The sequence below is a fragment of the Tetrao urogallus genome (assembly GCF_951394365.1).
Source record: "Tetrao urogallus genome assembly, chromosome: 5".
Lineage (NCBI taxonomy): Eukaryota > Metazoa > Chordata > Aves > Galliformes > Phasianidae > Tetrao > Tetrao urogallus.
The window spans coordinates 1,732,020-1,759,273 of record NC_136818.1 but is presented as its reverse complement, the minus strand read 5'-3'; the positions used below and the strand labels follow the sequence as shown (position 1 = coordinate 1,759,273).

The following is a 27,254-nucleotide window of genomic DNA, read 5'->3' as shown; positions in this document are numbered from 1 at the left end:
GCAGCTTGGGCCGGGGACCAGGAGCTGGTGTGATGACTGCTTGGTTTCTCTGCACGGTGCTGGAGCTGTGCTCAGATTAGGCAATCATGCAGTACCATCGCCAGGTGTACTGGATAACAGCTGTGGAAACACGGTTATAACCAGTATCCAGGTGAAAAGATCTATGCTTACAAGGTCAAGTCTGCTAGAATAAGTGTTATTTCTTCCGAGGCTAGAAAATATTCCTGCCTGTGATCCAACCACACAGATCAATGGTGCAAACCTAAGTCATGATTCTTTCAGGTTTACACAACTTGCTGTGATCTCCCTGCCACCCCCGTATGAAACACCAGCCTCTAAGCCTATAATGTGCCGTTCCATTGCCCTGTAGTACTGTTTAACACAGGTCTCTCTCTTGTTGTCTTTAAAAAAAAAAAAAAATTATTTTCTATTAAATTTATTTCTTAGAGAAGTAAAGCTCTAAAGTGCAAGACTTCAGCCCGGTGGGAATTGGTGAAGAACACAGAAAACATTCACGCTAGAGCTCAGAAACGTCAAGATCACATTTCTGGTAACAGTAGACGTAGAAGAGGGGGAAACACAGGAGGTAGAATTACATACTTGTAAGATGAAGAAAACAGTAGAAAAAGCTGCTACATGTTTTACTTGTCATGAGCCGGTGTGATGTGGAGCAGGAAGGTGAGCAGGCTCTGGTTTGTGTTTACCTTGTCCGTAGCTTTCCATGCCACGAGATACAGCCCCGTTTCAGTAGCTTCTCCCAAAGATTTTAAATGTGTTTTGGTGAGAAACAGAGTCATTCCTTGTTCTCTGCTGCCTTTGTCCCACGGGAAAGGGGCTGTCCCAAGGATGTGCCTCCTGTGAGGGGTTCACCTGCGGTGGTTGCAGGCTCTGGCAGTGCCACAGTCCTGCTGTCTGTCCCTTATGTCCATGAGGGCTGTCAAAGTGACCACACTCCTTTCAGCAGTGTTGTGTGTGAGCGTGCATCTGTCTGAAGCAGCATTAGCATGCTCCTGCTGCCCAGCAATTGGTTTGCAAACAAGATAAGGGCCGTGCTGGTGCTGTTCCCAACCCCTGCATGCAGGAGCTCTGGGCACAGCCACCGGGTCTATGGGGACGATCCCCTGGTCTCCTCCAGTTGCCTTATTTTATAGACTCTATATTTAAGAAAAAAAAAAAAAGAAAGCAAGGTGTGTATTTTTTAAAGTTTAAAAAATAAAGCTGAAATTTTAGCATCTGCTTTGGAGAACGCTTTGCCGAGCTGCTTGCTGCAGTCTGCCAGCCCACAGGCAGGGATGCAGGGAAGCTGTCACTGCCCTCCACCCGTGCAATCAATTAGAGCAGCCTGGGCAAGTTCCTGTTGCTGAAATGTCACTGTGTTTTTGCTTGGGGAGCAGCTCCGCAGCAGGGCAGGACGGACCAACTTTTTAGGGAAATATTCTTTTAGGACTATTTTCTTTCTTTGGCCCTGGGGGTGCTTCTCTGAGCCACCTCCACCTCAGTGCCACCAGCAGCTCTGCTTGTCTCTGGCTCGGTTGGGGATAGCTTTGCCCTCGCTTTCTCCTGATAACAGCCAGAATCCATCACGATCCCCTGCAGTAGCATCTCTGGCACGAGAGCGCTTGTTTCAGAGGCTCTGAGCTCTCCCGTAGATGCAGAACCTCGTGGCCACGCATCCCTGCAGCCCTCAGGACAGGTTTTTCTGTAAGAGTTGTACTTTGCACTTTGGTGGACCAAACCCCGGGTTGTCCCACCAGGCAGTGCAGCCCTCGCTCTCCTCTGCCCCTGTGCTGTGAATCTCGCGCTTCCCACAGCCGCACTGTAGGGACCAAAGGGCGGCTGGTGCCCACATCCCAGTATGTGACACTGAGTTTTGCTCCTTGAGTTTTCTCCCGGGGAATCTCCATTGCTGTTCTGCCGCTTGGAAGATGTAAATAAATTTTTTCTCCTGCTTATCTCCAGCTTGCTGGTGTCTGTTTGTGAGTTTTGCCCTGTGGCCGCCTAACCTTCCCCCACACCGAGGCAGTAATGGGTCCTGTGTGACCCAGGGTTTGTCCGTGGGTTTGTCTGTGGGAGACTGGCAGCAGTGGGCACAAGGAGGATGGGAGGGAAGGAGAGGATCTACAGTACCCACACTCAAACTGGAGAAAATCTCCCCCATGTGGCTTCTGGTTTGTACATGCTGCTGCTGTTTGAGTCCCGTCCTGCAGCCAGCTCCCTTCATAGAACCATTCAGGCTGGAAAAGCCTTCTGTGCTCCCCCATGCCCACTGCCCACGTCCCTCAGTGCCACATCCCCATGGCTCTGAACACCCGTGGGCAGCTGTGCAGTGCTGAGCGGCTCTTTGGAGAGGAGATATCCCCTAATATCCAACCTTCATTTGATAAAATCCAAAATTAACAGAGCTAACCCAGGCAGCTGTGAGATGCTGTGGGTGAAGCTGGATGTTCCTCTCCTGTCCTCATTGTGCATGGAGAGGTTCTGGCTTTCCTGTTTAACTTCCCCCAGCAGAAGCAAGGCAGATCATGAGGCACTGCAACACACACAGCTTGCTCTGGTGCCCCCAGTAATCCATCACGTGGGTTTGGGCAGAAGGAATTAAAAGCTGAAGGTGCCCAGAGAAATCGCTGCAGATCTGATGGTTGGTTCTTTTTAATTACCAGCCAGCAGCCCTGGTCTCTCCCAGACTCCAGGGTTCAGTTGGTGACACTGCCCCATAAAGCGACGCCACCCCATGATGTGACACTGCCCCATAATGTATTGCTCTGTTTTCTCGTGGGTCCATGGAGGGCAAAGCAGCCTGGGCATCCCCGAAGATCTGCAAGCAGTTTGCTGCTAGGTGTTTCTTTGAGCTTCAAAACACTAAAGTCATTAAAATTCCCACCTTTCTGTACTGTGGCGTGTGTCGGCACCCCAGGCTGGGGGCAGGCAGCAGCTGTGTGTGCGGCATCACCTGCTGCCCACCTCCCCGGCGGCCCCAATCCCTGCGCATTGCTCCTACAGCCTCACTGGGATCGCGCCGGTGACCGACGCAGCCGCTCCGCAACCGCTCCGCAGGGTTTGGCGTGCGGCTCGGTGCCGAGCCAGGAACATAACAAAGTCAGGGGGAAAAAAACAACCAAGCAAAAAAAAAAAAAAAAAAGGAAAACGCACGAAGTTCCCACTCGCTCCCGCCCGCCACTGACTCCGGATCCCGCTCCGTGCCGCATTTTGGGAGCCGAGTTCCGCCCGCCCGCACCCTCTGTCTGCACCCTCCCAGATCGCTGCCGCCGCCCCGTCTGTCCGTCCGCGGGGCCCCACCGGGCGGGGGGATGATGGAGCCGGCCGGGGGCCCAGGTGAGCAGAGCGTGGGGGGCAGGGGCGGCGCCTGGGGGGGTCTGCGGGAATCCCCCCCACCCGGAGCGGGGCTGAGCGGGACTCGGGGCTGTGCGGAGCCGCGGGGTCGGCAGCGTCTCGCATCCCGCATCCCGCATCCCGCGTTGGCATCTCCTCGGGCACCCCGACCCCAGCTCGGCGCTGCGGGAGCCATCGGAGCGCGGTGTCGTCCCCCCATAGGAAAGGGATCGATTTGTAGGGTTACAGATCAGAGCTGGGAGCGCGGTTCCGCTGCCCGTTCCCCGCAGCGAGGTGCGCGGGGTGCGTGGGGCCCGGCTCCGCCGCCGGGCTGACCTTCAGCACCGAGCCTCGCTGCGCTGCATTCCCTTTAGTAAAAAAGCCCGGGGAGAAAACAAAAGGGTGATTTGAGTAGGGTTCCACTTGCTTCAGCGCTCCGGGGGCAGGCAGCCTGCTGCGGGAACAGAACCCCGCTTTCCTGGAGCTCTGGTGGCCGGCATTGCTGCAGCCTTCGTTTGGGTATCGGTGAGGGGAGAACAGCAGGAGGAGGAGGAGGAGGAGGAGGAGGAGGAGGAGGGTTGTTTTGGTCAGGTCTCCGGGTCTGCGAGCTCCAGGCTCCTATCAGCTCCTGCTCTCTGCCGAGGCCCTCCATCTTCCGCCAACCCTTCCCCAGCAGATTCCTTAGTCATAGCCTTTCCAGAGCGAGAGCGAACCAACCCCGGATCCCTGCGCCCGGCGATCCCATGGCACAGGCAGCGCGGAGACAACCCGGCTGCTCTATATTTAGACAGCAGTGACACAGCTGACGGCCCCGGGAGCGCTGGCAGCCCATGGATGCAGCATTTCGGGGCATTACGCAGACCCACGCGTCGCCCTTGTCGCTCACAGCTCCAGCCCGGGCGTTTTGCTGCTGACCCCACTAATCTGCCCCGCCGGGCTTAACCTGACTCCATGCTGTGCCCGGAGCGCGGCACGCGGTGGGGTGGCCAGCAGGCTGGGTTTGGGGCTGCGGGGGGGGGATTTGCTGCAATCCGGCCCCGCGCTGCCGCCCCGCGCAGCAGATTGGGAGAATAAAGCCCCGGGGCTGCGATCCCAGCTGGCACCGTGACGCTGCGGCTCCCGAACGCCGCAAATGGGATTATGGGCGCTTCCCAACGGCGGGTGGAGCGGCCCTGGGGAGAGCTATAAATATCTCTGTGGATTTCTTATAATAAAACACGAATACTGAGTTAGGAACCCTTACGGCAGTTCACCTTCCGATAGCGGCTGGAACCCTGTGTTGGTAGGTAGGCAATGTACAGATTTCTGCCTAAATAAGTTCTTTTCAGGAAACTAAAATAGGAAGGACGGGAAGCAGTGCCCGTTTGGGTCTGCATCCCAGCTGGGAAACTGATCTGACAAGGCAATAGGATGTGCTAAAAGACCCTCAGAGGGACACGGGGAGGCAGGGCCTGCGGTGGGGATGTGCATCCCCTGCCCACCCCAGCAGCTTTGGGAGAAGCAGCCGGGCGCTGCCAGCCCGCTCTCTTCCAGCAGGGCTGAAGCTTTTCATCTTAATCTCTATTTCTGCAGCGTTTTTATTTCCTGATGAAAGCAAAACCCGTCCTGAGCCGTGGTGGGGGCAGACGCAGCAGCTCCCGCAGCACGGCTGTCTCTGAGGAGCCCTCATTTCCCATTTGGAGATGTCTTTTCCAACCTTAACGATTTTGCGCTTCTACCAATTTCTCCCCTTGATTTACCACTGGCCTTTTTCAAATGCAAACAGTTCCCTCCTGAACAGAAATGCAGAATGATGCCATTGCAAGCACTGGGCCTTGCACAGAGCAGGATTTTTCTAGGGCTGCTGGGCGATAGATGCAATACCCCTGCCATGGAGGTGTCAGCATGCTTCTGAACTCATCCCTCTCCTTCACCTTGAGATCACACACAACACGTTCTGAAGGCTTGCAGACAAGCTCCTGAGGCCCAGGTTTTCGTGGCATTGAGCTATTTGCAAAATGCGTGAGGATGGGAATAAGCAGTGAAAGGGGAGCAATGAATGCACAGCAGTTAGGCACGAAAATACCTGATTTTTATCCCTATCCCTGCTTGATGCCTCCATGCATAGAGTCCCTGAGCGTGGGATGAGTGGGCTGTGCACTGTATCAGGACGGAGGGGCACAATACAAAGCCCCACAGGCAGCAATCCCTGCTGAGCACCATCACAGAGGGCAGAAGTGGACGGGGCGATAACGACAGACCCACTGCAAGGCACTAGAACACAAAGTAATGATAAGCTGTGTAGATGAAGGGGAGGAAGGCAGGGAGGGAACAGGAAGGGCTCATATGTGTGCACTGAATGTAGCCCATGGCCAAGTGTCTGCCCCGGAGCAACGACCAGCAGGAGAATGCAAAAACCACAGGCTGCTGTCTTCCCATCTTCTACATTTTGAACCTCCTGGTGAGGTTCATCTTTTCCTCAGTAACAACTCCCAAGCTGCTCTTTTTTCTTCCTCTCTGTGCTCCAATTGCTTTGGTTGGTCCAGCTGCCATGGAAGCTGCTTGCTGAGGTTCTGGAGATGCTCCCAGTGAGGCCATCCAACCCAAACTCCCCACATACTTGGGATGATTGTACCTCACTTCTGCTCATGTCTTTGTGTGAGCACTTCTATTGCCATCAGCATTCAGGGCAACCGGTGTTTTCTCTCTAGGTGCTCCAACAGGGACCACAAACACCTCTGAAATGAGCTTATGGCCATTGATTGACAAATGCTTTTGTATTCCATACGGAATCTGAGCATTCTGGCCAAGCCTGACTGCTGCAGGGGCTCACGGTGCCCTCGGCTGCGGGAAAGCAAAGGTCCCGGTGATAAAGCCATGTCTAACACAAACAAGTCTGAGGCTTTCTCAGGGCCACGTGTGCTTTTCATCGGAGACAAACAAGGCAGGAATCACCAGGTCAGAAGTTCCAAAATAGCAGACGGGGCTCACAAAGGGTTGAATCCTCTCACCACCCTCTCTATCCAGCTCCCTAAAGATCCCAGTCCTGTGGCAAGGCACATAGCACAGCGGTGACCTGCTGCACTACTGAGCAGTCCGTATTTCTCCAGCACATCTAGGCATGGACAGGAGATGAAACCACATGGCTGTCCTTGACTCCAGTCCAAACGTTGCTTATTTATCCTCAGCACAATCCTGACACTGCTCTGAAGTCCTCTTTCTGGCTCTGGATCAAACGCCTTTACCCATTTTACTGTCACACGCCTATTCCTGGAGCAGTGCAGGGGAAGCAGTGCTCCTGGCCACCCCATGGCACTGCCCCAGTGATGAAGGAAGGTCCAGAGCTGAGGGCGAGGGGTGTCCTTCTCTGTGCGCCGGTCATTTACTCCCTGATGTCAGTTGGGCTGGAACCCAAAGACTGAGCCTGGTGCTGCAGATGAGGCATGTGGTCACGGGAGGGCTCAGCTGACCCAGGCAGGTCAGCCCTGCTGGGGACAGGATGCTTTCAGGGAAATGGGTGCTTAGAAGAACTGTTGCTTCTGTTGGCCTCAGGGAAGATAAGCAGCAAGGTAAACCCTTTGGCTGTATGCAAGAACATTCACTTGCTGCCTCTTGCAGAAGTTAAAAATGATCTGATAATTGCCACATCAGTGGAGAGGTAGGATGAGGCATTGTGGTTCTTAGGCCAAGAAGCAACAAAGCCTCAATCACACAGCCTCATAATGACCTACAACTCTTCTCTGAGGTGTAATTATTTCTCCTAGTTCATCAGTGCTGCTTGCTTATGTGAAGGGAGGCAGAGCTAACCCAGACAGTGGCTTGCTGGCTTTAATCAGTTCAATCAGATGTGCTTAACTAGAGTTCAGCGAGATGCTCTTATTTAAGATGCTGGCAGCTGGAGAGGCAGCTCTTCCTCTAAGGACAATGACTTAGAGTAAATTTCTTATGGGCTGTGTCCAGAAGGAAAGGTTGGACAGAAAGAAGCAGTGATGCTCTTCTGCTGAAGGAGTGCTGTAAGAGCTCAGGTCGAAGCTAATGCCCGTGGATCAGGTTCTTAGCTGCCTGCTGGGGCTGAGCTGGTGTGAGCAGGCAGCACAGAGGCTGTGCGAGGGTTGTTTTGGGGTTGTTTTGGGGTTTGGTTCAGGATGTGGGGCTTCTGTGGGTCAGTGTGATGCTGCCATAGGTAGTTCTGGCAGATCTGTAGCAAACCAATTGTTTTTGCTCCAGCTCTCCATAGGGCTCAGGATTTGGTGCTGAAGGGCTCTCCAGAGCATGGCTGCAAGTGCTTCTTAAGAAGGTGAAGGGAAGGTAAAGAAAATTAAAGGAGTGCTGTTGTGTTTTCTTTCCTTTTTTTCTTTTGTTCCCCTCTCTCATCCTCCAGAAAGCCCGTTTTGTGGAATACTCATCAAAGAGCTGTTGAAGGGAACCCAAATCAGGGGCTCTGTGAATTGAGGTGGTTTGACTGGGATTTGAGTGCTTTGAAGATGTGGAAAGACAAAATGTTAATTGTCTGGAGCATGTAGTGATGGGCCAGAGTCCCATTGCAAGGAGTGGGGTGAGAATGAATGGGAAGAGGGAAGTCCTGTCCCTGGGGCTGAGGGGCTTTTTGGAAGTAGAAGTACAAAATCTGAGCTCTGTATGTTTATTTACAGTCAGTGATAGTGTGGTCTTTCTTGGGGGTGAGATTAAAGGAAACTTCCAGACTTGAATTTAAGAATCAAGCAATGAAGTTCTGCTTGATTTTTCTTCCTGGAGTAGAGTGACTGTTGCTCCCAGGTCCGACCACGTGAGGAATGAGGAGCTAAGCTGCTTGAGCAAGCCATGCTTTCCCTAACAATAAGTGCATTTTTCAGCCCACAAGAGCAACCCCAGCAGAGCCCTGCTGGTACTGCATGCCCTCATCTGTGCGGTCACACCTGGTTCTGGGCCTCCTGCAGAAACACTCTGTGCTGAGAGGGTTCATGGTTCACAGCGGAATGAATGCCTCCGAACAAATGTTCAGCTCATTGAGTTCTAGAGGTATCGCCCTGGATGGTAAATTAATTTTCAAGCTCTAGTTGTAGTTCTTACAACACTGCGATGTGTTCACGGGGAATTAAGAGTTTAATATTTCACCTTAACTGCTCATCTCGTTAGAGGAGAGCTGGAAGAAAACGAAGTCGCAACCTCCAGATATTTGGTGCTGGATTACAGCTGCCAACACTGACTTTTGCCCAGGAGAGCTGCAGCCCAGCTGGTAGCACAGGGTTGGAGGCTGGGCTACCAAGTGACCTTGGGAGGTCAGCAGTGGGGAGGCAGCTCTTCTCTCCCCAGCCTTTAGCCGGGTGCAGCCCTCCCTCGCGCTGCACGTTCCTACAGCACCTGCCAGCCTCACGGTGCACACATGATAAAAACAGCTGGATTAGCTGGTGGCATCAATAAACCTTGGGGATGTTGATGAATTATTCTAAGCAATTGTTTCCCCGTGTCTTTTTGGTTTTGCTTTTCTTTCTTTGCTCACGCTTTTGGAAGTCACTTTATTTTTTCTTGACTAAGGTGCTGCAAACGGGCAATGTGAGGGAAGGGAGCACATTCCTATGGGCAAGCATGGCTACCAACTCATAGACAGCAATGCATTAACAGCCCAGTAAGGAGAGTGCAGCAAACTGAAACGCAATCTGCTACCGTGAGCCATTTATGTCAGGTTAACTCATTTTAGTTTGTTTGCTTGTAAATCTGCTTGTTTTTTTATTTTTTTTTTTCCTGAGGAAAATTCTGGGTCACAGATGTATCTCGTTTGCAGTGCAATGTAAAATTGCTGGAGTTACATAAACAAAAACATGCGATGAGGTACGGCTGTGCCAGGTACCCACTGCCCTGCAGTGGGAGAGAGGAGAGTTTAAGCCAAGTGTCAGCAATATTTCAAGTTCTGGTTATTGCTTTCAAAGCAAGCCTGTGTTTATTTATTTATTTTTAAGCAGAGCACTTTGTGCCTTCTTTGTAAGAGATTGGAGGCACAGCTGTTGTGTCTGAATGCATCAACTTCTTTTCCCTCTTCATTTTCTTTTAATTAAAAAATCAATTTGGAAGAGCTGATAATGGTTGCTTCTATGGAGCATCTCTTAGTTCCTCTGTCTCATGTGGAAGGGAAGGATGCTACCAGGTGCACAGAGCTAGGTGTGGCTCATCACATGCTGGGGGATGTGCTTTGTGTTGGTCTGAAGTCTGTGCCCATGTGAACAGCTACAAGGAAACTGGAAAGCTAACAAGATAACTGGTACAGCACCCAGCTGCACTGGCAGGGTTTTGGGGTGTCTGAGAGTGGTAGGATGAAGAGGAATGTTACAGATTAGGGGCTAGTCTGCTGGGAAGGAATTACGTGGAGAAGGATCTGGTTGACTTCCCATACCAGTGGTTGGCTGTGAGGCAATGGTGTGCCCTGGTGGCCAAGAAGGCCAATGGGATCCAGAGTGTACTGCCCACAGCGTGGCCAGGATCAAGGGAGGTGATTCTCTCCCTCTGCTCTGTCCAGGAAGGACACAGCTGGAGAACTGAGCTCAGAGCAGGGCTGCCCAGTTCAGAGCAGCCATGGAACTGCTGGGAGAGCCCAGTGGAGAGTGCAGAGATGGTGGGGGCATGGAGCATCTCCTGACGGGGACAGGCTGAGAGGCTTGGGGCTGTGCACATGGGGAGGAGAAGCTGAGGGGGCTCTGATCAGTGCTGATCAATATCTAATGGTGGGAGTTGAGTGGGTGGGGCCAGGCTCTGTTCAGTGGTGCCCAGCAACAGGATGAGGGGCACAAACTAAAATGTAGGAGTTTCCATCTGAGCACTGGGAAAAACTTTTTACTCCAAGGTGGCAGAGCCTGGTACAGCTGCCCAGGGAGAATTGGACTGGGAAATCTCCAGAAGTGCCTTCCAACCCTTGTGTTTCTCTGAATGGCTTTGAACTGGATGAGGGGAGATTTAGGCTGCCTGTTAGGAAGAAATGTTTTGCCATGAGGGTGGTGAGGCCCTGAAACCGCTGCCCAGAGAGCTGTAGGTTCCCGTCACTGGACGTGCCCGACACCACGGATGGGGCTAAGAGAGCTGTCCGTGGCAGGAGCTGGAACTGGATGGGTTTGAGGTCCCTTCTAACCCATTCGGTGATCCTACCTCAAGAACCTGCCGCCAGCTGTACACCCTCCTCCTCTGAGCTTAGGAGTCGCGCTGGGAGCGGGCGGTGCTGCGGGCGCAGGATGTACGAATGCACCATTTTCCTTAAAGATCTCTCTTTCCACGGGATCACGGATCGCGGTCGCGGCCCTCCGATTGCTTCCGGGCCCGCGGAGGCGGGCAGAGCTCAGCGGCCGCCCCGTCCCGCCCCGTTCCTCCCCTCGGGGCGGCCGGAGCGCTCATCTTCCGTCCTGCCCGCGGCGGCACGGCAGGCTGCCCGCCCGCCTCGCCCCTATGAGCCTGCTCGGCGGCTACCGCAAGAAACCCGGAGGTGACGGCTATGAATCTTTGCAGCTGGTGGAGAGCGGCGCTGAGGGAGGCGGCGGTGGGCCCGGCGCGGTGGGGGCGGGCGGCCGGAGCCCCGCGCGGCAGCAGCAGCAGCAGCACCGCGCCGACGGCAGCACCATGGACAGCTCCGGTAAGGGCCGCGCGTGGGGACAATGGCAGCGCGGACAATGGCAGCGCTTTGTGCCGGGCTGCTCGCGGCGGGAGGAAGGCGAGGCGGGCGCTGCGAAGCCCTTCCAGCTCGGGGTGCTCTGTGAAATCGGCTCGTGGTGTCCTCTTGGTTTCACCTTCGTTGGAGGAAATGGTTATTTGGAAGGTAAAACGGATCGAGGGTGTTGGGGTCTTTTCCCCGAGTGCGACCGACCGACCTGTTTCCCAGAATTATTGGTTTTCTTTCCCTCGCCCAAAAAGCATCATCCAACCAAGGTGCGTTGATTGTGCTGGAGAATGCGGTGCATGCAGCGTTTTTATTTAATCAGGGAGTGGGGGACCAGATGGTCTTCGGGATTGGTAATGGGATAGAGAGCTCTTCAGCTCTGTATCACAGGTCCAAATTTGCCTGGGTCACCAGCCTTCGGGAATACTCATCCAATAGCTTCGCAGTGAGCCGCTGGAAGGAGCCACTCTGTGTCTGGTTGCTTAGTGGTGCCCATCCCCACCAACACCTACAGCCCGTGCAGGGGGCTTCCAAAGGCCAAACCTGGGCAGGATATGCCTTGTCCAGTCATGGGGGACCAACCCTGTGTCTATCCATCATGAGGGAGCGATGTCGCAGTGATATCTGCACTGCTCCATGAAAGAAAGGCGTGGGCCTGGGGCACTCAGAAGCATTCCATTCACTGCCTTTGTTTTAACGTGGTAACCTTCTCCAGAGGGAAATAAATCCTCTTGACCCACGTCTGGATGTGGGTGAGGAGCCATACCTTGTATTCATTTCACGTTTTCTCTGGTATAATGGGAATAATGTTTTCCTCTTCCTCATTGCCACGTAAATCTGCTTTCCAGAGTTCTTCTTGAGGCTTTGTTTTTTTGTTTCTTTTGTTTGTTTTGCTTTCTTTTTTTTTTTTCTTCTCACTCCTGGACTTTAGAACTGATCTTAATTTGCTGCTATGATATCTTTGCTATAGTAGCTCGCAATACTAGTGTATGTCAGTAGATTCTTACTCACAGCAGGCTGCCGTGTTACAGTTGTTTGGATCCATACACTGGCATATCCGCTGCATTGGTTAGATGCTGCGGTCTGTTTAACCTCTATCATTAAGGCAATTATCTGAATGAGTTTCCTAGAACTTTCAGAACCACTTACCCCCAGCCAGGCGTGGGCTCACGTCAAGTCACAGCTTTTGTCTGGTGTCAGCTCGCGGTGTTATTTCAGTGTTGCTGCTGCAGTCGCTCTGTTCTGTTTCTTCAAGCCCTGCCGCTCCCTGCTGAGCCAAAAAGAGGTGTTTGTGGATAGCCAGACAATACCTTTATTTACGGCTTCCGTGCAATATTCACCCATTCCAACAGTTTAGCTGCAAATACAAAGACATCCCAGAGTGCTAATTGTACTCACTCCCTCAGTCTGCTTCTGGGATGCTCTGCCCTTAAATACGTGGGGCTGGGAAGGCCGTGGTTAAGGGCTCTGCTTTGTGCACTTGGTGCTCTTGACATCCATGGCAGTGGCTCTCAGTCTGCCCAAATCTTACAGCCACGCTCTGGGCAGCAGGGAGCCTCAGGCCTGGTTGTGTGGCCTTTGAGTTGAGTTTAGAGAGGGTTTTTTGGTAATTGTAGTAAATTTGTATGTTGTGCATACAAATGCATTTTTTGGAGGGTGTCTAAATCTTCAGGTGAAGTTCAAGAACCTAATGTGAAGCTCTGTTTTACATGTGAATTCCCAGCTTGTATCTGCCTGGTTCATTTAAACACTGGCTGCTGAGAAGTGACAAATTATCAGCCCACAGAAAAGATGTTTTTCTTTGCCAGGGATGAAATTGTAAAAGCTTCAAGAGCTGTATCCACCCCTCAGGTGTGCTTTTGGCTTCTGGTCATTTGGTAATTGAACTGTGGGGCAATTTATCTCTAATGCTGTGTGAAGGTGTGTCATTCTGGGGGGAGATTAGGTAGCACAATAAAGGAAAGACAGGGCAATAAGGTGGCTGCGGTTTTGGCTTACTAGAGCAAGGGGAAAAAAAAAAATACCCACAACATTTTTCTTAAAAAATTAGAGAATATATTCAAAGGAAATATTTGAGAGTCTTCCACAAGGTCTAACTTCACCTGATAGGCAGCAGCAGAGAGTTTTCCAGCCAGGAGCAGAGATCTGGGACCTTGGGGGGAGGAGAGCTTGAGGTGTGATGGTGGAGGCAGTGATGTGTGATGGGGGTGGCAGGGCATTGGAGTCTCTGCACCCAACAGTGATGTCTTTGGGGCATCCTGGCCCAATCAGAGCTCTTTCTGTGCATCCCTCCCACCCCGCTTTCTGTACTTTCCAGGAGTTCTGTTGCGTTATTTTTCCCTCTGGTTGTAGATGATGGTTTTGAGTGTGGCAGAGCAGCTGCTGCCTCTGTTATCACAATGTCTGGGAGATGCCTTGGGTGCTATGGAAGTCTGACTGGTGAGGAATGGTGCTGAAGGCAAAGTGCTGATGGCTGTCGGGCAAATTATGGGTTGCTTTAATTTGTGCGGCTACTCCTGTTGGTGCTGCAGTGACACAAACTCATGTGAGCTGAAAAAACGGCCCAATGTTGGTTTTTGTTGTTGTTGTTGTTTTTGGTGGGGGTACTGGTGTGCTTGGGCAGTGTAAGTGGAAATTCCTGCCCATATCTGTCCCTCACTGTTGGGTTGGGTTCAGCTCAATGGAATCAGGAGCTGCCCCCCACCAGGACAGGCTGCCCAGGGCCCCAACCACAATCAAAGAAGGGATTGGTAGGGACCTTGAGATCATCGAGTCCAACCCTGTGCTAGAGCAGTTCCCTACAGCAGATTGCACAGGTGGGTGTCCAGAAAGGTCTTGAATATCTCCACAGTAGAAGACTCCACCACCTCTCTAGGCAACCTGTTCCAGTGCAGTCACCCTTACTGTAAAGAAGATCTTCCACATGTTAGTATAGAAAATCCTACGTTCAGGTTTTAGGCCATTACTCCTTGTCCTATCGCTGTGCACCACCGAGAAGAGCCTGGCCTCGTCCATTTGCTTCCTATTTTCCTTTAGAAATTTATAAACATTTATCAGATCCCTTCTCAGCCTTCTCCTCCCCAGGCTGAACAGACCCAGGTTACTCAGCCTTTCCTCGTGTGGGAGATGCTCCAGGCATCTCACATTTAAGTTCTGTGAGGCACGAACACTGTGTGCAACTTCAATGTGTTCCTGTAGCTGCTGAGCTCTCAACACCTGATGCAGTGCTTCTCACAGCCCTGCCACGTGTGCTGGATGCCTTGTAGTAGCAGGGTCATGGTGCCTAGGTCCACACTCTGATGGGCCCTTGCACTGCAGCTTGCTCTTTCCAAAAGCTGCAGGATTCAGGGATGGAGGAGAGGTGAAGGGAGAAGGGAGAGTTGTGCTGGAGCTGGCAGGACACAGAACATTGCAAGTCCAAAACCAGAATCCCAAGAAGAGCATCTGTGTGGTTCTCCCTTTGTCATTGTAACCTGTTAATTTCTGAAAGTGCTCGGAAGAATCCAGCAGTGAAGATTCAATCGATTTTGGCTTTTGCTGTGGCATTCAATCATGCTTGCTTAGCAGCATGCTGCATGCTGGAAGAGGAGGAGGGAGCTTTAGGAAACACGGGGAGATGAAACGTGTTACAAAAGGAGCCAAGCCTTTCTGCGTCCCTCTGGGATGTTTACAAACTCCCTGATCTACGAAATGGCTTTGGGACACTCACAGGATAGCCCGACTCACGCTCAAACTGCCTCGGGCAGCATAACTGCAAAAGAAAATGGTTTACATCAATCGCAAGTGTACCAGTCGAGGTTTCTTCCGCTGCTTCACACCTGCAGACCTGACCTCTTGCACATTGGTGATTGCTTTTCACTGAGTCAGGAGAGAGACATCTCCATGTCACTGGCATGGGGACAAAGGCTGGGGCTGACAATGTTGTCTTGTCCTCTTTTCTCCCCGCGTTTTCCAACAAGGAGGCTCAGCTTAATGGCTCCTTTGTTTGGTTGTGTGTTTGGGACACTTGAATGGTTTGGTGTTGGCAGTAGCTTTTTTTTTTTAATCCTTTTTTCTTTATTCTTTCTTTTCTCTCTCTCTCTCTTTTTTTTCTTTTTTTTTTTTGGCATAGGGAGAATGTCAATTGGCTTTGAGGAGCAATTTCACAGTTGTGCTGAAATTTCCGCGTTCCAGCCTCAAATGCATTTGGTCACTTTAGTGTAACTTTCATAAATAAAGGAAACCATATAACAAATGGGGAAAAAAAAATCCTGAGAAGGAGATATTCTTTCCCCTCCCAATGGTATTTCTCTTTTAACTGACAAAACAAAGCGTCCTCTCTTCATCTTATGTATTGATTTGTTAACAGTATGAGCAGTATTTGTTAGTTAATTTCTCAAGCAACAGCAGAAATAACTTAATTCTTAAAATCTCTGTGAAGTTTACATTTAGGCAGTCTCCAACGACCTTAAATCAGCAAGCTTTGTGCTCCTGTTCCATTACCTCCAGAACTGTATCCAGAAGGGGCTCCTGGGCTCCCTCCCTGCTCCAGGCAGCCCAGGGCTCTGAGAGCTTTACCACTATGGCTTATGGCCCTGTCCTGGCCCACGCACAGCAAACTGAGCACAGAGAGGGATGAAGTGCTTGTGGGAGGAGGAATGCAGCTTTTCTTTGCAACCCTGAGAGGGAGGCACCAGTGGATGTTTTGCCCGATGTCAGCAGAAATGCACTGCAACGTTCCCATGCCAGCAATCCCTTGTAACGAAGCCCAAACCTGGGACTGTACAAAGCATCTCCTTTAGGAGCCTCGTGGTTCATAGACTGACAGCATGGTTGGGTTGGAAAGGCACTTGGAGCCCATCCAGACCCATCCGTGCTGTGGGGACACTTCCCATCATCTCCTCCCTGGCCATCGGCACCTCTGGGCTGAAGATCCACGTGGGTGCAGTGCCAGAGGACTTCAGGAAAGCTGCAGTAAGTGAAGAAACAAACAACGAAAACAGCCACCACAAACAACTCTTCCCTCACTCAAATCAATTATTAAGATGCCTCAGTCCCACAGCCCATCCTCTCCCAGCTTTGGCAGCTGTGCTCGTACACTCGTGGTGGGGGTGTTGCTGTTAGTTTTGCAGACAACCACTTGAGTTTTGAGATACCTGTGCTCACCGTGGGAGGGAATCTAACACAAGCAGGAATCTGGGGCAGCTGCGAGGAGGGGGTGGAGGAGGCAGGTAGCCAAATATTAGCAGAAGCATCAGTCTGTGCGGCCTCTGAGATTCCGAGGAGCTTTCCAGAGGGTTGTGCAGGCAGCAGTGCCCTCTTTCCTGGTGCTGTTGGGTGCCTGTGCCCTTCTGCTCTCTCCCAGCCCTTTCTAGCCCCCTGGCGACTCATGCAGTTCCTTTGGTAAATGTGGGGCAGCCCTGGCTCTCTGTGATTGGGGTGTGTGTGAGAGCAGGGATGCTTTGGAGTCTGTTCTTCAGTGCTTACGTGCTGGGAGGAGTGGGGGAGCTGGCTCAGGGCTCTGGGGCTGCGCTCTTCAAAAACACAGCTGGCAAGTGAAGCACTCAGTCCTGAATGCTATTGATTGTCACTGGATGCAGAGGAGCCACCTGCCTGGATATCATCCTCAGGTAGAGACTTGATGCTTCCCCCTTGAAATGGAAGCGTGAACTCTTCCAGTAATGTCTGTGCATTGATTGCAGTCCCCATGCTGAGTGTGGGGATGGGGCAGAGTCATGCTGTGGTGGAGCTCCTAAACCTGATATAGAGCCTGGGATGGTGTCTTCTAATGCTGGTGTAAAACACGCCCTGCCCTAGGCAGGTTTTGCTGAGGGATGAACGTGAGCAAAACAGCATCGTGTTTTGCTGGGTGCTCCTTAAAAAAAAAAAAAGCCACAACAATTGAAGCGTTGTTGTGAAGCCACAACAACAGCATCTCAGCCTCTCTCAGATGGGAGTCTTTACAAGGGCCCTTTCTGCCCAGCTCAGGGTGCCTGTGCTGTGTCTCTGGCTCCCCACTGTGCCCCACTCCATCTGCGGAGAGCGACAGGCAGCCCCAACCCTGGGGGAGGGCTCAGTGCTTCCAGGACACTGGGAGGGGGCTGTGTGTGAGGCAACTACAAGCTTCATCTCAGTGCAGGGTCAGGCTCTAGTGGCGCTGTGGATGCAGAACGCAGAAGAGCATCTGATGTTCCCAAAGCTGCCCCCATTGCTTTGGATTAAAGGAGAGATGAAATAATGGAATTATGGAATGGTTGGGAGTACCTTGGTCCCTGGTTTGGATTGTGCCAAGGAGGGGTCAGGTTGGATGCTGGGAGACATATCTTCTCTCAAAGTGTGGTCAGCACTGGCACAGGCTGCCCAGGGCTGGGGACTCACTGTCTTAGAGCTGTGGGGATGTGGCACTGAGGGACATGGGCAGTGGATGTGGGGGGCTGGGCTGGGGCAGGCTTGTGGATCCTGGAGGGCTTTTCCAACCTGACTGGTTCTGTGGTTCTAAAGGAAGCGCAGACAGTAGCTCCCTGAGCAAAAGGAGTGTGACCTTGGAGATCGTGTTGCATAGCATGGACAGGCTGAGGTGAACTTGCTTTCTTTCCTGTGGTTTCATGTCTGCATTTTGTCTGCCCTTGGCATGAAAAAAGAGTTTGTTTACTCTTGCTAAGTAACCTATGACATACAGCACTTAGCTGCCTGATCCTCCATTTGCAGACGTCTTGCTTTCACCTCCCGCTCCCAAGCCAAGTATTGCTTCATCAGCACTGACTGACAGTCTTAAATGCCTCTTAAATGTCGGCTTTATTCCCAGCAGGGCTGGAAGTCACAGCCTGTGGCTCTTAGCAGTGTGGGTTGCTGGGGGGGTCTGGTGCTTGGAAACCCACCAAACATTTGTGATATGCAGGAGAAGCTTCCATAACAGGCAAGTGAGCAAAGCAGTGCCATCCGTCAGCTGTCTGTCTGCATGCAGGTTAGTTCTGTAGCGTGGTTAATAGGCTCCTGTTGCTGGTTTTGTTGTGCTGAAGGCGAGCAGACTGCAGAAGGTCTCTTGGTGGGATTCAGTCTCTCCTGATGCAGCAGTTGCTGTGGTGTTTTGGCTGTTTGTGCTTGGAGTTCTCCTGCGCTGCACATCCTTTTCCTGATGCTCTGAAATTAGCTGGAGAATGAGGAGAGATCTGAAGTGCTTTAATAAAATATCAGTGCTCTGCAACTCCCATCCATACTGCATGAGGCTGGTGCTGTGCAGAGGCTCCTTCATCTGCAGACTGTCCAGATGTGTGGAATTCCACCCAGTGGCTGCTGATGAGAGGGGACTGTTGCAGAACACTCCTGTACAACGTGCTTGAGCTCTGCAGGGAGGTGCAGCAGGATGGTGCTTTGGTGGTGGCTGCTGGAGGTTTATCCTGAACTCCAAACAGTCCCTTCCTGGGGGAGGCATTAGCTCAGAGCAAGGAGCTTCAGCTGTAACAAAGCCAAACTCCAGCTTATCAGCCAAATGGGAGAAGCCAGGTGGACAAGGAGGGAATGGTTTAAAATTAAAAAGGGGAGATTCGGGTCAGATATTAGGAGGAAATTCTTCCCCACGAGGGTGGTAAGGCCCTGGCACTGCTGCCTGGAGCAGTGTGGGTGCCCCATCCCTGGAGGTGCCCGAGGCCATGGATGGGGCTTTGGGACTGTGGATGGTGTCCCTACCTGTGGCTGGGGTTGGGACTGAGAAGACCCTTCCAGCCCAACTCATTCTGTGGTTCTGTGGTTCTATGGAAGTTGTCTTGCTTCCATAATGCTCCACTGACCCAAAGCACATCATGCAGAGATGATCCCTACCATCAACCAGTGAGAGCCGACCTGCGCACCGCAGCTCAGGTGTGCTGTGCTGTAGTGAAAGCCCAATGTGAACCATACCTTCATAGGGAAATGAAAAGGCTGCAGTTAGCAAGTGATCCCTGTGAAACCTGTGCCATGAATACAGTTCAGAGGCGTGTCTCTGGAGCCTGCTGGGGAATGTCCTGTAACTGGGTTAATAGAGAGTTCTTGCTGCATAAGGAGCAAGATGCATCTCATGCATCAAAAGTAATTCTCCGTAACAAGACTTCTAGACAGCAACTAGCACACTGCTGGAGTTAACGGAGCTGCTGTGTGCTAACAAGCTGAAAGGTAGAAAAAGCTGCCACTAGGTCAAGGCCTGCCCAAATGGTGCTGATCTCCAGGTCTGTCTGGGCTACAAGGGATGGCCAGCTCTTCCCTTTGGGCCCAACAAGTGTCCTTGTGGCCTGGCTTGGGGTTGGGGGCAGACAAGGATGACTGCTGCCTCATTTGCAGCGCTGAAATCCAGGGCTCTGCCTGTCCAGGTGCCCCTGTCCCACAGCTCCTGCCTGTTAAACTCCCGGTGTCCTTCAGAAGGGTCTACAGGAGCTCTGAAGGTCCCCACTCTCAAGAGGGACTTAGCACAGAAATGCTCTATTCAGCAAAATCTGCGGGAGCAGGCTGTTTTGCTTTGTTTTTTTTCTTTTTAATCAGATTTTTTGGCTGTTCTTGTGGGTTTCTGCATATGCTGTCAGATCTGTGTGCTAATGCATTAACGCTTTCTGCTCTGCTGCTGGGACCCGTCATGCACATCTTTGTGCTTTGCAGGAAATGCTGCCCATGGGGAGGGACCTTGGACCCGTTTGTTTTGCTCCTCTGCGTAACAAAGACCGTGTCATAGTGCTAACAGACAGGCAGCACTGAGGTTCTGCTCTGACACAGTGACAGAAAGATGCCCAAGCAAATCACTGCATGGGGTGCCATGCTGAGTGCTGCTGTGCTGCAATTCTCCTTTCCTGAAGATTCTACGTTTTCCATATTCTCAAAGGCTTTCTGCTACTCTGTTAGAGAGCTGCCAAGAATGCAGTTTGTCCAGCGCTCACTGGTCCTCAGATCTCTTTGCCCCTGCTTTCCTCATTCCAAGTTCCCATCTTTCTCCCTTCCTTTCTTTTAAAAATGGACCTGCAGAACTGAGAGCACCTTCTGAACGTCACTTCTTCCCTCCTCCCTCGAGTCTCCTAACACAGTAATGTGAAAGCAGAGTGTTTGAAGAGAGATCAAACACCGATTCCCCACTTGGAAGCCAAGGAGCTAATTGTTTTTTTTATTTTTATCCTTTAATCGCACTCAAAATAGATATTTAGGATTGGTTTGGAAAAGAAATGTTCCTGTGCCATGAGAGGGCATCCTCTGCTCCGAACTGGGCATGGTGCTCTCAATCTTTTTATGTGTGCAATAAAGAGGAAAAGATATTGCCTTCAGCATTCCCAGTTTGCACGTGCATCATGTGGATCACAACCACATTGCCGTGCATTAAGCACCCTTTGTGCACAGCAAAATAAGTAACATCACTTTACCCATGGAGTCTTCTGTTTACCAATATATTCCATATTTATTGATATCTCCCTCCATATTTGAAAGAGTGGATGGCATTTAAATGGGTTTGGTACTCTACCCAGTAAATTGATTATAGAGATAGTATTTTTCATGTTCCTTCATAGTCTTAATGCCCCTAGAATATTTCTTCTTGTAGTGTGGTACTTCAATAGCAGGCATTCCACAGAACCAAAGGAGTTAGAGCTGTAAGGTCTCTCAGCAAAACATATGATAAGCACAGTCGGTGCCACCAACCTGCCCTAACCTTGACAAATCTCCTGCTTTTCTGAGTGCTGGAGTAATTAATAATGGATAGGATGCTCTGTTACATTTTGTCCCATGGCTCTGAAGCAGGACAAATGTTTTCAGACTTCCCAGGTGCTCTGTGAAAGGCAGCTCTTAGTGGATGCTCATTAAAACTACTTGAGACTGTGGCACACATTTCCATAGGTTGCTTGTTGCAGCAGTTAACTTTCTGACTGATCTGACATAATAATGAGGTAACAAATGTATAATTAAAGTAATGCGGTCAAAGCTTGCTAAGATCAGACAGTTGAGTCCTTGTAATTTAGGTAGCCAAGAGCTTTGTTTATAGATAATAAGCAGTTCAAAATATAATTTTATTGGTTTGTTTCCAATAACTTGGTTCTACAATAAAGCAAAAACATGTCTACTCAAGTCTACCTTCAACTTACTATACTTTTCTAAGAACGACATATGCTGTTAACACAGCAGTGATATAATAGGAGTAGCTGCAATGAATTGGGTCTTGGTTAAGAGAGTGGAACAGTAATTCTGATATAACTGCAAAATGCAACCTTGTGAGGAGGAGTGCCACGTCACAGTCCATCAAAATCATGATTTAAATGGCTCTTGTTCTGTTAGTCTCCTACTGACTTTGCAACTTCATGATGTTTCAAGCTGTGAGGAAAAAGCTTGAAAAGAAAAGGAGATGAGCTCTGCACTGCTTTCTCCCCATCAGTTTGCTGATTCCTGTGTTAATGCTGCATTAGGAATATCCAAAAATGTTCTATTTGTCAGCAAGAGAGTTTAATTCCTGCGCTTTCTTCTTTTCTGTCCGCCATCTTCCACTCAAACAAATCAGACTGGTCTCTTAAGTGACTTGAGATTGCTCTGATGATTTCTGCTCTGTGCATAGTCATGGGTGTCCTCTGTGCATGTGGTGATAAGACAACCTTCAGTCATCCAGCCCCTGGAAGCTGTGAGTTACACAGAAGAGCTGTGGCCTATACAAATGTCCCTTTCTTGTCCCTGTGGAAGCAGTTGTTGGTTTGGCCTTGGCTGTGTGCTGAAGAGCTTTGGGTCGTGTTGAGAGGTGAGGAAGCTCGACTGGTGGTTGTCCATCCTTTACCAGCACCAGTTAACCTACGCACAGTGCTGAGTTGCTGATGGATTCTGTGCCTAGCCAGCAAGAACGTGCCCTCTGTAATTATACTCAGTAACCCTGGAGGTCCCTTCCAGTTTGGGATATTCTGTGATTCAAATCTCTGGACAATCATGACTTTAATAAGCAAAACTTCTTTTGCCCTGCTCAATATGTGACAGGGCACATGAATACATTCGGTCTGAGTAGAGCAATGGGTTTGTTGGCTCTGTGAGTTTGTTTCAAACAAGTGATGTTGGATTTGGTTCTGTTGTATTTGAAGGTGCCTCATCACCGGACATGGAGTCCAGCTATGGGGGAGGCTTGCTGGATATGGTGAAAGGAGGAGCAGGGAGGCTCTTCAGCAATCTGAAGGATAACCTAAAGGATACTCTGAAAGATACGTCTTCGAAGGTCATGCAATCTGTTGCCAGGTATGGTACAGTCGAGGCAGGCAAATGCAGGTAATATCATTAGCTGCAGAGTGCGAGTCTGAGCTGCCATCTTAGCTGGCACAACAGCTGACCTAACGAAGGTGGAGGGGAAAATCACAAATTACTTCTGTAATTCTGTCCCGCAGTTGGGTATTTGGCCCCAAGGAAGCAGGAGACCAAAGTAAATATCTAAGCTTCATAATGAATGAGGATCAACATCCAGAAATCTGGAAAAGGCCTTCCCAATGGCAGTGGGGCATTTGATCTCTGATTCCTTCATTAACACCCGTGGGGTCCTTCTGCTCAGGTCCTTCTGCTCAGCCTCTGCTTGAGTTGTTTGTCACTGAAAGTTGGCTCGTGTTGTATGGGACTCCTCACACTGATATAACTGTTCCATTTGCTAAAGCCACTTCTTGAGCTGAAGAAAGGGCTGAGGTGACTTTGCTTTGGTCAGCTCTGCTGGCAGTGGTCCCTGCGCTTTGCGCTCCATCGTCCTCTGAGGAATGTGGGGCTACAGTAAATTAAAGACATGTAATGTATGCAACTCCTCAGAGGCCTTGATAGACAAAGTGCTTAATTGCTAGATATTTCTTCTGAAAACTGGCACTGAAAATTAATGACAAAAGGGTAAAGGGACTTTACTGGGGGTCCACTTAAAAGGAAGGCTGGGTCACCGTCTACAGTAAGCTATCTATAGCTTCTGCTTAGAACACAAAGATGAAGTACAAGTCATCAGTTCTAAGATCATTCTCTTCCTTGCACTGAAAGTGGGAAAATACTGTTCTCCTGGTTCCTGTAAAGCACTGTGTTCTGTAAATACGTGTGTAACATCTGTCTCCTTCTTTGTCTCCTTTTAGTTACACCAAGGGAGAGCTAGATATTTCATACATTACCTCGAGAATCATAGGTAAGTGCTGCTTACCAGATATATAGAGCTTGTAGTGTCTCAGGGTTCAGAGGTTCATAAGCATGAAATGGTACAGGCTCAGTTTAGCTTGTTCTTAACATTTCTAGTGATGTCTTTTCCGGCTGAAGGCGTTGAGCTGGGATTCAGGAACCACATTGAAGATGTCCGGACATTTCTGGATTCCAGACACCCTGACCACTACACAGTCTTCAATTTGTCACCCAAGTACTATCGCAGTGCCAAGTTTCACAACAGGGTGAGTATATCTTCCAAGGGATGGATAGCAGTGGGGGAAAACTGAAAGGTGGCAAAAGAACCTGCTCCTGTCTCTCCTGTGTGTGGCAGAATGTAATAAGATGGAAAAGGAATTATAGGTGTTTTAAAGCTGCTGTGGTCTTTTTTGGGTTTTAGCTGATACCCAGGGCTACAGCGACTAAAGAGGTGGAAAATTCAGGAATTAATGAGATGTGTTAGGAGTCTGTGAGAGTGGCATTGCACTGAGATGAGCCTGTGTGCTCTTGGCTCCTACACTGGTAGATTCCCATCCCTGCAGACATCGAAGATCAGGAGATGGGGCTCTGAGCACCTGGAGTTGTGGATGTCCCTGTTCATTGCAAGGATCTCGGACCAGGTGGTCTTTAAAGGAACCTTCCCACACAAAACGATTCTATGATTGCTGTCAGAAGCTGCAGCAAAGAAATAACCTTTAGTTCCTCATGCACTTACTCCTTCTGAAGCTCCCCTTATTTAATACACAGACTCAAATGTATGATGTGGGGTGTCTGACCCCAGAGGGTTGCTACTGAGACTCCTAATAAATAGCCAAGTGCTGGCAGTGCCTGGAGCAGATTACAGCCATGGGTTACCATGTGAGATCATCTGATGGGGGATGAGGGCTTTATAGGAATTTGAAGATGGCCTTGCAAGGTTTCTAACAAAAGTGCTTTGAAATAAGTGATCAATAAAAGAAGGTACTTTGTTTTCATGTTGAAGAGTCCTCCAGTTGTGTTTAGTCAAGCAGGAGGACTTAGCACGCAAAGCATGGGGCTGGGAACTGCGTCTGAGGTGGATTTTTGGCTTTTTCTATAGCATGTTACAATTAAAGAATACACCTCCAGTCTCTGTCCCACTTTCCTTCTCTAAAACCAGGATGTCATATGGGAACAGTTCAGGGCTCTGGTTCATCAATGGCTTTTAGAGGATATCTCTACAAAATAATGCTGCTGAAATGCAAGATTAAATCTCATCTTTCAGAAAGCTTCCTGTTTATTCCCTCTCCCACAAGGGAGTGATGATTTTCTTTTTTCTATCTTTCATTAACTCCAACTGAAAAGGCAGCATCAAACTGCTGGACTGACCCCCCTGTTGGGGTGAGCCCCATGCCTCGTGTTAGCTTGAGGTGTAGCCGAGTCTATCCTCAGCAATTGCTCTGATCACAGATAGCCACTCACTTGAAGCAGATTTCCCAGCAATCAGTAAGCAGTCATGGCTTCAAATATGAGGTCGTAAAGTAAATGAACAAGAAAAGCTAATTAAAAAGGGCTGTAAATCTTCTGTCTTGCTTGGGTTTGGTGCATCAGTGTCAGTGAGAGGAGACAAATCTACTTTTGACAGCCCAGTTGGTATATTAGTTGACCTGGCCATTGCTCCTCCATCCCCTGTACTTCATCTCCTACCTTCCTATGAGACTTGCCAGCTACTTCGTATGTCACTCCTGAATCTGACCAAGAGCTTTGTATTGCTTTCACACACACAAAGGAAATGATGGATCTTTCAATAAAACATTCTACTTTCAGGTGATGAGCTAGGAAATACAGCCTCCAAGTATCTCTCAGGAAGATGAAATGTGCACAGCAAAATGCGTGAGATGAGATGAAACACAAAAGAATTGTAAATATGAATTTGAACCTCATCTCTAGTGGGGAATAAGATACTAACAGGCCACCAAGAAAGTGAAATCACCTGGAGAGTATGTTCTGTTTTGGATGAGCTCAAGTTTTGAGAGAGACACTTGTTCTTTGAAGGGAATGGCTTCTTAATTTCTATCTCCTTCAGAACTCCTGTGCTCTAAGACCAAGGAGGGTCACGATGTGCCATGGTGCAGGAGGGAGATGACAGTGAATGCCCTGTGGGGCCATTGTCTGCCTCGAGGTGGGGCACAAAGCCCTGAGTGCCCAGCGCAGTGCAGAGGAGAGGGAATGCAAGCAGTCAGAGCTCTAATCCGGTTGTGCTCTGGTTGTGCTCTGCTCGGCTCACTGCCCAGCAGGAGAGCTCACATCTGCTGGAGAAAACGTGAACAGTTTGAGAACATATAACTCAAATCTAGCATTAAACAAAGCCACGCTTCGGAGTCCTTGCAGGGTCACGTTCTTGGCTGTTCCAGCCCCGCTGCTGGAATAAAACAAGCACTAGCTGCATACTTCCAGAGCTCCAGTTGAGCTCCTGGTACTTCCTGCACGGTTGCCTTTCACAAGAATTGCTGAGGTTATATTTGAAATGAATGAAATGCTGCATAACGTACCTTTAATTTCCTAATTGCCAACCAGCAGACAGATGTGTAATTATAGACAGGGTAAATAAATAATTGTGGACTGTTGGGAAATGTGTATTATTTACTTGATAAGCCATAATGGCTTTTCCAGATGCCTGACAGTGAGGCCTGTTCAGAGAACTGTCAGTGAGAGGTCACTGGTCATGTTAATTCCAGCAGCCACTCGCAGTGTGTATTTGGTGTTTTGGTGCTCTGCCTGCCAGCAGATCTTGTGCAGCCAGAAGTGGTGTGGAAGTTCCTAGGGTCGGGAGGAGAATTGGGCCAGATAACTCAAAATAGTTGTTATCCCCATTATGGTATTGGTATTTTGGGTCTGTTGAAGAATGGAATAAATGTTTGTGATCACCTCGTAATTCTTGCAGACAATCTTCTTCCTGCCCCCTGGTTCTTTTCAAGCAGAATCCAAACATCAGCTGAGAGAGAAAAGCAATCCTTTGTCTTAAATGCTTTTTTCTCCTTTAAATTTCTTCTAGCCAGAAATGATGTTCAATAAAGACATTTCAATTAAAACCAGATGAAGCAGGGATGTCCGCAGAAGTCTGTTTGATGTTCTGTTTGAGACTGCAGAGACTGTTCTTGAAATGTGTCATGACTCAGAGCTGGTACATTGATGAATAGTAACCAGACATGCTTCAGAGTTTGTGGGTTTTCGGCTCTAAGAAGTCATTCATTTCTCTGCTCATATCATTAACTGTGCTTACACAGATAACTTATTTATTTATTTATTTATTTAAGGCAGAAGTTTCCTTTTGATCAGTCTAATTTCTGTCAAACAGGGCTTGAAAATTCTATTGCATTGAGAGCAACAGATGCTCAGTATCCTTCATAAATCGGGGCTGTAGTTTCTGGGAATGACTTGTTTGAAGGCCTTTTACTGGGCTCAGTGTGCAGCTGTGAGACTAGAGTGCCATGGAAGGCCACTCAAGATAATCTGGCTTGGAATGTAATTGTTAACAAAGTATTGCCAATGGCAATCCGTCAGTACCAGGCTATTTAACTGAGAATTCCTTTTTGTTTGTCCCTTTGTCGTTCGTGAAAGACAGAGATCAGAATTACGCATGAGAAGTGATGGAGTAGCTTTCAAGTCCATAACTCTAGGTTGCTGAATTAAGTGTGTTTATTGGCAGGAAGCATTTGAAAAAGCACGCACTGCTTAATACTCTTATGAAGCTGGCTGTGCTCATGGTGCAATTCCTGCAGGTATCTGAATGTAGCTGGCCGGTACGACAGGCGCCCAGTCTGCACAATCTCTTTGCTGTCTGCAAGAACATGCACAACTGGCTACAGCAGAACCCCAAAAACGTGTGTGTCATCCACTGTATGGTAAGTACAGCAGAAAGGAACCACATTTTCAGACCTGTGAGTCGTAAGTCACATTGCATGTTGCAAATGTTGTGTCTGTGGGCAAGGATGGCAACAATTTCTAAAGAAAAAGTGTGATAAAACCAACTCCTATAGAAAGGGAAGCAAATGCATAGAGGGGAGTTCTGTTTAACAATAACCCTGAGGTTGTTAGTCTCCTGCAGTGGCTGCTTGTCAAACGTGGCTGAAGATGTCCAGTTGCTTTTCTTTTTCACAGTTGCCTTGCACTGTGCACCATAGCTCATGTCCTGCTGACTTCCCAATAAAGATGATTCAAGATGGGAACACAGGCCTGATGT

General features: G+C 49.6%; 1 protein-coding gene across 2 annotated transcripts in view; it reads left to right on the top strand.

Moving 5' to 3' along the window:
- Positions 1 to 10,737: 10,737 nt before the first annotated feature.
- Positions 10,738 to 27,254, top strand: part of DNAJC6 (DnaJ heat shock protein family (Hsp40) member C6) — a gene marked incomplete at both ends in the record, with an annotated part of 29,622 nt that continues 13,105 nt past the window's right edge. For both annotated transcript variants that reach the window (XM_079535564.1, XM_079535563.1), the window contains 5 exons: positions 10,738 to 10,921; positions 21,985 to 22,135; positions 22,993 to 23,042; positions 23,150 to 23,298; positions 26,794 to 26,916. In XM_079535564.1, coding sequence (XP_079391690.1) covers positions 10,738 to 10,921; positions 21,985 to 22,135; positions 22,993 to 23,042; positions 23,150 to 23,298; positions 26,794 to 26,916 — 657 coding nt within the window. The remainder of the gene's footprint in view (positions 10,922 to 21,984; positions 22,136 to 22,992; positions 23,043 to 23,149; positions 23,299 to 26,793; positions 26,917 to 27,254) is intronic.